General features: G+C 40.4%; 2 protein-coding genes across 5 annotated transcripts in view; both read left to right on the top strand.

Moving 5' to 3' along the window:
• Positions 1-9,462, top strand: part of LOC119461437 (exportin-7-B-like) — a 79,929-nt gene extending 70,467 nt beyond the window's left edge. For all 3 annotated transcript variants that reach the window (XM_049666977.1, XM_037722744.2, XM_049666970.1), the window contains 4 exons: positions 1,549-1,687; positions 4,299-4,441; positions 7,992-8,218; positions 8,291-9,462. In XM_049666977.1, coding sequence (XP_049522934.1) covers positions 1,549-1,687; positions 4,299-4,441; positions 7,992-8,218; positions 8,291-8,372 — 591 coding nt within the window. In that variant the 3' untranslated portion in view covers positions 8,373-9,462. The remainder of the gene's footprint in view (positions 1-1,548; positions 1,688-4,298; positions 4,442-7,991; positions 8,219-8,290) is intronic.
• A 387-nt stretch (positions 9,463-9,849) lies between these two features.
• LOC119461447 (F-box/WD repeat-containing protein 1A) overlaps positions 9,850-12,092 on the top strand; it is a 39,871-nt gene continuing 37,628 nt past the window's right edge. Inside the window, exon 1 of one of the 2 annotated variants that reach the window (XM_037722767.2) lies at positions 9,850-10,042. In XM_037722767.2, coding sequence (XP_037578695.1) covers positions 10,001-10,042 — 42 coding nt within the window. In that variant the 5' untranslated portion in view covers positions 9,850-10,000. The remainder of the gene's footprint in view (positions 10,043-12,092) is intronic. The other variant, XM_049667003.1, reaches the window with a different exon arrangement.

The following is a 12,092-nucleotide window of genomic DNA, read 5'->3' as shown; positions in this document are numbered from 1 at the left end:
ATATTATGTTTCATGACACTATGCAGATCCCCAACAGGTTCTGTGAGAACCATTAACAGGTTTTGTAATGTTCATGTTCCTTGAAACTCTTAAAAACACTTGAAATTTAATGAAGCACAGGAGATTTCTTGAATTTCATTTTCTCCTAAGCTTATGTGATTTTATTTGAATGCCTGATCACATTGTCAGGGCAATTCAAAGTCAAGCTAGTCCAATCTGCTTTGCAGCTGAATGTGGTGGTTGTTTAGAGTTCTTCCATCATACCAGTGCTGCAACTGCGTCAAACTCTTAGCATGCTTCGGGTATAAATTTGGAGGGTTAATTGGCTGACTCACCACCCTTGATTGACATGATCAAACTCCATTTTTAGCTACCCCTTCATGTCGCCTACTAGAATAGTACTGGATATAGGAAATCTGGCAGAAAAAAAAAAGTGCTGTTTGGAATTGTATAAATTTTGTTTGGTCTTTCTTAAGGCCATTCATAGATGTATTTCTTTCTTATGATGCTCAGTAAAGTGTTTTATGGTTAGTTTTGTTGTGTGTGGGTGACACGGCAGTCAGCAGAGCCCCATTCCTTTCCAGTCGTGTTTTCAGATACAGGTCAACCTTTTTTTTTTTTTTTTCCTGAATATGTTACCCAAAATCGGCTGTTGACCTATATTCGTGGTGAAAACATCTCCACCTATTTCGTCATGAACACATCTAGCAAAAATACCAAGCTAACAGAGTTCCTCCGTCGCGGCCACCGTATAGCCAGTCTGGATATTATCCAGACTGGCTTCAAGAAGTGCTGCATATCAAATGCACATGACAGCACTGAGGACGACGTCGTTTGGGGTGCTGAGGATGCTAAGCATCCAACAAGGACGGCAGTTACGAGGATGCAGCTTGTGGCATCGACTACTGAGATTTAGTAGCCGAGCTTACGGTTAATGAGGGTGTGTCATGTTCAGAGTTCATCATTTTTCAAAGAAAGATACGGGTTGACTTGTATTCAAATTATAATTTCTTATTTCTTGGCGAGTGCAATATACAGGGGTCGACCTATAATGTTCGAACCATTATCAAGTAAATACGGTAGCATGATTGAAGAGCTCTGAGTAGCCATTTCTTCTGCATGCCTTTTTTATACCGTTTTCTTTTGTGTGCTAAAATAAAAACTTGTGCAGTGTTGAAGACAGTGTTGATTTTGAGCTTTTTTTTTGTAATGTTGCTTTAGTCTTTGAAAATTGTTTGTCAGGACAACTACTGTTTTGGAATGTTTGTAATGGAACAGCTGTTATGTGGTGCATGTGTTGCGTAGTAAGATGCCATTGAAGCCATTTAGCTTCGATAATGGTTTGTATTTCAAGACCTGATGTTTCGGTGCTTGGCTCCCATGCTGTAGCATGGAATGTATGTATGTATTTACTTGTAATGTTGGCTCATGTGCATAGTTCACCATGCAGAGCACTCTTCAGCAGTGTCGCACATTCTTTTGTTTTGATGCAGAAGGGTTGTTAGTCAGCAAACTGCTTCTGACCTTTCCTCATGTTTACTGTTTCAGGACTACCCTAAGTTGAGTCAAGCCTACTATGTGCTGCTTGAGTGCCTGGCACAGGACCACATGCATTTCCTGAGCAACCTGGAGCCATCTGTGTTTCTTTACATTCTGTCATCTGTCTCAGAAGGACTGACTGCCCTTGGTGTGTGCTTCATGCTTTTAGTAATTTGAGCTTTGTGTCAATGAGTGAGCAGAGAATGAAGCAATTTAGATAATCTGCAGCTCCTGCAATGCCCTTTGCATAATTGACATGACTCCTGGGCTTCTTTGTCTGTAAGCTTCATGTGGTTGTAAACAAAAAGAAATTGAGCCCCTCGGTTGTTCTTATTCTACTTGCCCATTGTGTTATGTGTGATACACCAAATCAACTTCAAATGATGATAAAAATTTATGTGAGGTGGCTGTGCTAAGAGGCCACAAAAATATAGTTGAAAGATTTAGCACAATTTTTGTTAATTTCATTTCTAAATAGCATGCGATCAAAAGTATTTTTTAGTTGAGATTGTGTTGAAGTGTATAAAATTGGTTGGGCATTGTAGGATTAAGGAAGTTTAAAGGTAGATTATGTAAGGCTAATCGACTTGGAAAGCTGAAGGGTAGGAGTTCATTGATAATGGTGCTAACCGAGTAGCACATTTGTTGTATAAATTGAGGCGTCATGTAGGATCACTGTATGCAATAATGCCGTGTAAGATATAGTAAGCTTGGGAAGTGACTAGCAATTTGTATTGAACTTGAGCTGGAATAATCATCTCTGCAAAATGTGTGAGTAGTTGTAGAATGCATAACATCTGTAAAAAGTTGCTTCTGCAGCCTACTGTCAGGCAGAATTTCAAGAATATATGAAAATGGAGCATTGGTTTTGTTCCTGATATGAACACTATGCTGAAGTGCTTCAATTTATCTTATAGTCATTATGCATGCTTGTATAAACATTAGTTCCTAAACTGTTCTGACCATTGCTGGGCGCATCTGACGGGGTGTTAAATTCCCAGAAAAGCACAAAAAATTTTGAAAATTGCATGGAGATTGGACAGAGCATGAGACAGACACGACACTAACAACTGCAAATTTAGCCATGAATGTCAGTGTATGTGCACTCACAATGTAGATACCTGCCAACTCTGCTGAGTTCCACCATTTTAGAATGTGCAGTGTACCTGCGCCATCCTCTTTTAGCTGCGCAAGACACCGTATAGCAGAGGGATACTTGTTTCGAGCAAGTTTATTGAGACAAATACCCAAGGCAGACAAAATTGGCAACAGAAAAATTGAGGAAAAGGAAACTGGTTTGAAAACAATCTTGTCCGTCTCTGCTTTTCCTAGTTTGCTGCCGTTTATGTGCTGTGTCTAAGGGTAAATGATCCTTAATAAAGTGCATGTACCACAGGTGTTTCTTTTAAAAAACTCACAACTATGCCCCTGCTGTTCTTGTTGATAAACTGTATGGCTAAGTGGACATTAGCAGCAAGAATTGTTTTAATGATATGCATTTCCACTAATTTACTAAAATATGCTAATTAGCTTTTCTATTATGAGCATTCGCGTACATGTTGTAATTGTGAAATGTACGCCAATGAGTAATGAAGTCATGTCTGCTTAGCAGAAAGCCTAAGATGCACCACTTTTGAGATATGCAACCTTAAAATGTGGTATAAAATACATTTTCATTCCAGGTAACAGTTTCCCAAAAGCATGCCTCTCACAGTTTAGGACTATCTTAATTGGAATGCCTAGGCATTTTTAGCAGATTTTTGGGAAGACTATAAGTGGGGCTAGCTTTGAGATTTCTGCTAAGCAGACATGACTTCACTACTCATTGGCTTACATTTTGCAATTACAAGATGTTCCCTAAAGCTTGTAATTTTAAAGCTAATTCGCATATTTTAGTTAATTTGTGTTAATATCATTGAAAAAAATTCTCTCTGCTAACGTCCACCTAGCGACATAGCCTCTACACAAAAACGGCGAGCAACTAGATATGACAATATTTTAAAAACATATTTCGCATAAAAAGAAACACCTGGTAATTCCCACAAAAGGTGTGTGCTCAGGGCAAACTTCCTCCCCCTTGTCATGCCAGCAGTATTTTCTCTAATTTTAAGGTTTACAGCTTAGCAGGTATGCATGTGCCAAAATGAAAAGAAAAAAGATTGTCTTTTGATTATCGCTGAGAAATGCAAGCTTGCTTGTGTAAGTGAGCTTTGGCGGCTTACTGATGCAGTCATCATTACGGATGTATAGTAAGAGCCTCAGACTTGACACGCTTTTGTTGTTCTTTCAAACATTTATTAAGCAAAAAGGAAACCAGAGGTCTCTTATCAATGCATCGGGCCTCTTGATGCACTTTTGTCTCATAGTATTTTTCTATGTTTCTGAATGTTAGTGCAGTGCAACAACCAGCTTAAATCAATGGCCTTGTAATGCTAAACAAGAATTTGGAGCTTAAATGATTGGTAGTAGTGTGGAAAGTGCGAATTCCTTTATCTGAATTCAGACTTAATTATCATGTTTCTCAACTGTACTGCTGGATTTGAACTAGAAACTCAGAATGAATTTTAGTAAGTATTCACAGACAGTAAAATATGGCCTAAGGAACAAAGAAAAAGCGAATCTGAATAAACTGAAGTTTGTGTTTTAGACTTCACAATCTCTTCTAAAGTCTTATTTGCACTATTCACCATGCCAAAGCTTGTAGCAGCAACACCAAGCTGCGAGATGATTGAGGAGCACTGTGGCTTCTTCTTTTGCAGACACAATGGTGTGCACAGGATGCTGCGCTACACTAGACCACATTGTGAGCTTTCTCTTTCGCCGCTTGTCCAAGGGGACTTCAAAAGGACCTCCCGAGCCTTGCCTTCGCGTCCTGGAGCTGCATCCTGAAATTTTACAACAGGTTTATATACGCTATTTTCCTTTGAGATGTTTTACCTCATTTCTCACTCACTGTGAGACACGTTTAGCCTAAAGGGACTCTATGGAGAAAAATTGAGCTGTATTAGTAAGTTACCCTTCTACTGTGATGGGGGCAAAATGCGAAACCACCCGTGTACTTAGATTTAGGTGCACGTTAAAGAACCCCAGGTGGTCTAAATTTCCGGAGTCCCCCACTACGGCGTGCCTCATAATCAGAACTGGTTTTGGCACGTAAAACCCCATAATTTAATTTAATTTTACCCTTCTACTGTACCAAAAATGTCACTCTTACTGTGAGAGAAAGCTTTGTAAGTGAGAAAAGACGCAAAAGCGAAAGATGAATGGCACCGGCTGTCTTCAAGTTCCTGCACAAAGACAGCATAGATTTTGACCGCGTCTGCTCAGGCCTAGTTAATTTTATACTGGTAAAAATTAACTACATTGTATTCTAAGGGAGTGAAAGACTGTACTTCACAATTTTTAAGAACCTACTGTGCCACAGTGGTCCAAATACGAGTAATTATTTTGAATTTTAGGATGTCACATGATGGATGTAGCGCTGGGGCTTCAGTGCGAAATTTGAAAAATTGAAGTGTGGCCTTCATTTTTAATTAGTAATCAACCTTACTGTAAAATTAACTAAATAGAAATTTGACGGAATATGTTATCAGTCTAAACCAATTTAGTGTTTCTCTTTAGCGTCCCTTTATAGAAGAAAACAGTTTTATCTTTACTGATCCGCGTTTTAAACATTTAACCCTCTATGGACGAGACACATACTTAATACCCGAAAAAAAAAAAGTTTTTCATTTAAGTGTGCAAAGTACACTAAGAATAAGTATAATCCACGGAAATAAAAAATATTTTGCTAACACCAAGCAGTAAACTGGACGTGGGCTTCACCCTAAGCCACCTATGGCTTTGTTTGGAACTTGTACGGACAGCTCTCGTCATATATGAACCATAGGGATACATTGCTTCTGCCTTACTTTACGTGTGTGATAGCACTGCAGCCAGAGGTCTTGCATCGGTCTATCACCGCACCTTCAAAAGAAACCAAGAGTTACAAGACTTGCTTTCTAAAGAAAGCAAGTCTTGTACCAAACTTTTTCCTCCTTGACCTGTGTTCCTGCTCTAAACCAACAAATGATGCTTGCTGCCTGTCATTTAGTGTTTGCTGAAGACGTTTAGTTAGAAACTGTGTATTCAACACCGAGGCTCGGCAAGAAAAATTTTTTGGTGTATTCCCCGTAGGCATTACTCATCTATGAAGGGTCAAAATCGCTTTGCTGATTTTTTGTCATGCAGTGATGACCCTGGTTGTCGAATTAGGGGTGGTAACTTCTACAGCAACATGAAATGACGATTACTCTTGCATGTTAGAAGTACCACAGGTGCCTGCCCATTTTATATGAGAGTATTTCATTATTCATTTGTTAAAGCAATTTCTTATGGGCGAAATTCAAATACCCCTGTGTAGTTGAGAATATTGGGGCATGTTAAAGAACTCCTGGTAGTCAGAATTAATCTGGGGTCCGCCACAGTTGCACTCCTCAGTGCCATAGACACCATCACTTATTATGTTTGCATTTCTTTCTTCTTTCTTTTGCCGTTGTTGTTTGGCAGGTAAATTATTTGCTTTGAGTACTACACATGACTAAGTAGCAGTGTACTGTACTGAATAGAGACATCTCACATTAGTTCACGTGAATAACATTCATTGATTTGAATTCTGGGGTTTTACGTGCCAAAACTATGATTTGATTATGAGGCATCATAATCCCCCGGAGTGGGGGACTCCGGATCAATTTTGACCACCAAGTGATCTTTAACGTGCCTCCAATGCACGGGACACGGGCATTTTTGCATTTCGCCCCCATTGAAATGCAGCCGCCGCGACTGCGATTTGATCCCGCGACCTCGTGCTTAGCAGCGCAACACCATAGCCGATATGTCACCGCGGCGGGTCAGGTAACATTCATAACCACATTAACCATTTAAGGTGCTTTGTACACAAATGTGTACATTGAGCATTTGGTTTTTAGTTCAGGTGAACATCACACTTGCAAGGCGCCTGCAAGGTGTCAATAGGATCTAAAGCATTTACATCATTTGTTAACCTGTGCATGGCAGTCGGTAGCAGTTTTATCTCCATCTTAACCTTTTGATGAAGATAATGCAATTAAAACAAAATGTGGTAACAAAAGTAAATAGATGAGACCAGTGAGCAAAATCACGAATAAGTTCAATTTTTTGCTGAGCTCTCAACAAGTAAACTTGCCACCATTCTGGCACGATGTGCACATTTATATGAAGCCAGTGATGAAGCCTAGGGGAATCATGGGGTGAATAGTTTTTTTTTTCAAATTTCAGCTCTCAAATTGCTTACGTATGAGGGGTGTATTTGTTAGTTAAATTTGTGATGGTCTTAGAGGAAAATAGAGGCGAAAGTGGAAAAAACGAAATTGTCTACATCCGTGGGAGCCAAACCCACACATTACCTGTGTGGATGCCCTATCAATTGAGCTGCAGCAAAGATTGTCCCCAAATTTACTTTTGTGCAGATTTATGTACTCCCCTGAGCAAAAGTATGCTGACCAGATATTCTGCGATAAAGCTGATTTTCTTCTCCGCCTATGAATGTAACTTGAAATTGAAGACTGCAGTCCAAACTTGGCATTGCGAACTTGCCAGTGCGCTCGTTGATTTCAGTTTGTGTTCCAGAATCACGAATAAGTTCAATTTTTTGGCGAGCCTGTGGTCCATATACTTTTGCTCACAGTTGTACATGTATGCATAACTTGACCCTTGGTTCCGATTATTTTTCTTGTTTGTGTCTATCTGAGGCCTTAGTTGAGTATATTGTCACATAAGAATATTTTTTTCTTTTTCCTAAACTAAGAAGTGGTGCCTGAAAGAATAAACCGTATCTCATGGCTCCATCCCATTATAGTGGATAAAGCTAAGCAATATTGCATTAAGATGTCCTTTAACGAAGTCATAAGTGGGGATAAACAATGTTTATGAATCCTACGTATTAAATGATTACGTTTAAATTCACAAAATACTGGAAATGCATTGCAAATCTGGCATACTAGAAATGAAACTGGAACTAGGAGCAAGCAAGTGCTTCTCACTGAGTTTTCATATGGGGCGCTCATATAATGAAGATTTCACTGTGAATCGTCTGTGTGGGCTGGCTCATTTAACTCTGGTCGCACAAAATATGGTTAGTGTGTTGGTTTGTAGCTTACTTTTCAACTACAGTGTTACTGCATTTGTTGAACAAGTGCTTATGACTGTGGTATTATTTAAAAGCTAGTGACAGCTATAGTTTCTTTTTAAAGATTTCACTCGTGATTGCTGTATAGACTGAAATTTGTCATGTGGATGCTTGTCGTGTATTTGCTATGTCAGTGAAGACGTCTGAACTCTATTTTGTCAAGCTTTTGTTACAGTGAGGCAAGAAGCTGTGCAGTGAGAGTTATGCTTAATGTGCTGTGTCTATAAATAAACTCATTCTTTTCCAGATGCTCAGCACCATCTTAAACATAATCATGTTTGAAGATTGTCGCAATCAGTGGTCTATGTCACGACCCTTGCTGGGGCTTATTCTGCTCAATGAAGAATACTTTGGCCAACTACGCCAGAGCCTAGTGAGCAGCCAGCCTGTTGACAAACAAGCAACCATGTCACAGTGGTTTGACTCGCTCATGGATGGCATTGAACGCAATTTGCTCACCAAGAACAGGGATAGGTGAGTCTGCTATATGTGTTTGCATTTCTACACATAGCTGACATATATTGCTTCTTGTTTTTTGGGATCCAGGTTTACACAGAACCTGTCTGTCTTCCGGAGGGACATCAACGATTCCTTGAAAGGCCCTACATCACTGGACATGATGACATAGCACATCTTTACGTTGGAGAAAGAGAGACCTGGCTGCTGCCATTGCTGCCCTAGGATGTTTAAGATATCTGACCTGGCATTCGATCACGATGGATCCTTTATTCTTCTGAAAAAGGATGAAAATTTTGATCCTGGTGAAGCAGCAATGAAAAATTTTGGGAATGCAGCCTGCTGGTGTGATTTTTATGAGCAGTGTTGAGTATTATAATTTGTTGTCTTGATGAAATTTTTTAGGTAAAATATTTTTTCTTTACTATTTGCATCAAGAGCTCTCTGCTGGATTGAATTTTCTGCTAGCAGATCAAGGTCATGATTTGTCTTCAAAAGATGTATAATGGTGGAATGATTATTTTGTAAGATTGTTTTTTTTTTTTTTTTTGCACTGTATTGCACAAGGTATTAAAGTTGGAAACCTTGTTGTTTCTATTGAAAATATTTTTAAGAATGTAGTAGGTATTTTGTAACATTTGTACGTGTGAAGGGCACTGCTGGTGCGAATTGTGTACTACCATAATTTGTTTCAAGAAGATTTTAAGGGTGAATAGTCTTTTGTGACATTTTTGTTTTTCTCAGCCCAGATGAAAGTATTTTGTAATGCTTGAGCAGGTTTGCTTTTTCTGTTTGTATGTGTAGTATGCATGTGTGAGTGATGCTTTTTTTTTATTATTATTGAGGAAAGCCAGTTCAGGGGCAAGGCATCTGGAGCTGTATCCTGTAACAATTCTTTTCATTTTCTATTCTTGATGTCCTCCTTTGGCTTGCATGAAGCTGCATCCCTGCTTTCAGTGATAAGCCATTCAGCGAGGTATAAATGAGTAGAATGGCAGGAAAAGAATCCTTAAAAAATACGGCTCATGATTGTCTATTGAATGTCTTATTTAAGCATCTTGGGAGCGATGCTGTGTACATATTAAAACAGAAGACTATTTGCTGGGGTTGGCAAGTGCAGTGATTTATTTATTTTGAATGTCTTGTCATCTTACCCTGTTGTTTTATTTTTATTTTTTTTTTGTTAAGAAGTCTTCATTCCAATGAAACACGTGCTATTTTTTTACCCAGAGTTGTACATAAATAAACTGATGTAAATATAACATGTCTATTGTTTTTTTTTTTTTTTAATTGGTGTGGTGGCGGGGAAAAGAAGGGACATTAATATTTCAGGTATGCATAGTAATATGCTGAAGTCTACAACGACGCGACGCTGACGGACCGTGTTTTAATGATACTAAATGCATGAAGGGGAAAAAGTTTCTGGGTTACGCGGCTACAGGGAGCTGAAGAGGAAGGGAACGTCCATAGGTGCCAAAATAAGCGTTTTGAATTTTCCGCCTCGGCTGACCTTTATCTAAGGCGCCGAGACTGGTCGGGCTAGCTACCACCGTGACCTCTCAGCGGTCCCTTCCTACGCTTTCCTTTAAGCTCTGCCTTGGAGCAAGAAGATACAGAGCAATAGGCGCATCCTGAAAAAGGCCGCCAGGGGCCGCCATTTCCGTTTCACCACGTTTCGACGTTTCACACTTCCGTCTTTGTGCGACCGATTGTATTGTGTTTATAGAGCGTATACATAGCTTGTGCATCTGTTCCATTCTTTTTCGTGAAATTCTGGAGTTTGGAGTTCTGGACACGGTGATGGAGACAACACTGTCGGAAGAGAAAAATGTGCCTGGACAGGTTGGTATCTACATTCTGTAGTGTTGTGATGATCGAGGCCTAGCGTTAATGTTTCGGATGTCACTGTTGCGTTGTGAACTTTTGCAATGACTTCAGACATGGTTGTGTGTGATTGTGAATGCGTATACGACGATGTGTGTGTAAATACTTACGTACTAGTAGCCGCGTACATCACTCTCTCTAGGCCTAATATAAACGGTGCGCTCCCATAACCCTGTCATGTCCCGCTACTTGGCTTATTATTAAAGTTCTATAACTTACAACAGTGAAGAGTTCCCTGAAAACTCATTGAAAGTCCGTACAACATTTCTGAATTGAAAGTGCGCTTGCTTCTAGTCTTGATCTTGCACTGCCGCTACACATATACTCGTTTGCGTTGTATTTATAGGTCGCAGTTATCTCTTTCAGAAACCATGTTATTAGCCCTTACAAAGCAGTAGGCTCTTTCATGTTAATATCCATGGTTTACAATGATCGAAAATAATAAGGTTCTCACTTTTTTTTGTGGTACTCGAAAGTTACATGAGGTGTTTACACAGCGATCTGCTTAGTGCGGTCTTTCATCCATTCCTTCACGTACGGATGAGTGGGATGAATGACCGCTGCTCTTCAGATGTTCGCAACTGTTCTGTGGTCGGCATCTGTTACAAGAGAGTGCACAGTCGTTTAACTTGTTGGTAAACATAGCATTGGTTAGGCTTAGGTGGTGAGCGCCCTCTGCCCATGTCCGGTTCGTGCTCGTGCGCTGCTCGAGAACTGCCCCGTTTGCGTCTCGTCGGTCGCCAGCCAGAGCCCTATTTCCCCGAAGAATAGGGGGTGAAGTAGCCAGGGGGCTCAGCTGTCGCTGCCCATTCGAACACCTTTCGTTGTGCTGCCTGCCGCTTGTGACAGCTCTGCTTGGACAGCCGACGTATAATCGTATCGTTCGTTGCGCACTATTGCCGTGCGCACACTTTATGATTGGACCACACTTCATGGGCGTAAGTGCACTTATTCTTATATACCCGAAAAAGGGGGAAAAAAAAAAAGCGCCTGTATGATTGCGTCTATCATCGTGTCGATATACGTGAATGCAGGCTCCGGGACATCTGTGCCCTGTAGCCTGCGTTCCACTTACGTGACAATCCCCTTACGGTGTCAGAAGCCACTGTTCTGTCGAGTGTTCGAGAAACTGATCCATTCGGCATTCTTGCAAAGTTGAAAAAATCTTATGAATGAGGTTAAACGTTTTCTCGCCCCGAAATCTGAGCTGCGTTTCTTTAGCGTTCTTTCAGTGACGGCACTTGCCTTTTCGCGCAGCTAGACGCGGTGAGATGCTGTTGACGCCAACTGTGCGTTCCACTTTTGTCACCGTCCAATGCGCAGTGTTTAGAAGTTAGTATCGTGGTCTCGTACCGTATACCATTCTTGGTCCGTGATTAAGCGTTCGTTCGAGAACCTGATCCTTCCATTGGATAATTTTAGAAAGTTAAAAATCATACGAGTGAGTATAAGCGTTGTTTCGTTTGGAAATCTGCGACATAGCCGGTTTTGTGAAAGGAACTGCTGTGTTGGTGCGTAGAATTACATACTTGAGATGCTGTGGACGCCGATCGTAACAATACATGACTCGCCTCGCGGCGCCTTGTTGTCTATGAAATACTATCGCGGGCAGTATCGAATGCATTTCAACGCGTCTAACCACAGGCTGTTTAGAATTAAGCCTTGCCGATACTCTAGGTAATCGGCATCGTCGGACGTGGTGTAAGGTAGAATACTGCCGCTTAATATTATTAGTCTCTTTACGTGGATCAGGCTGAAATTTACAGTAGGTGCCCCACCGTTGTCTCCGATGTGTATCACGACATACGGCTTGCCCTACGCACTCGTTTCGCATAACTTGTCTGCCCGTTGCAGGTCTTGTATGTTTGGGAACTGCCGTGGACGCATGAGTAATACGGTGTTTGCACAAGTGTAGTCAGCTTATTAAAAAAATTGTATATCCTTATTGCTTTAATTGAGAATTTGTGTTTTATCATTTGCTTAATTGTTTTCTATGCATCATGATGAA

The sequence above is a fragment of the Dermacentor silvarum genome, chromosome 1, assembly GCF_013339745.2.
Source record: "Dermacentor silvarum isolate Dsil-2018 chromosome 1, BIME_Dsil_1.4, whole genome shotgun sequence".
Lineage (NCBI taxonomy): Eukaryota > Metazoa > Arthropoda > Arachnida > Ixodida > Ixodidae > Dermacentor > Dermacentor silvarum.
The sequence above is the reverse complement of the archived record's forward strand: the minus strand, read 5'-3'. Positions and strand labels throughout refer to the sequence as shown.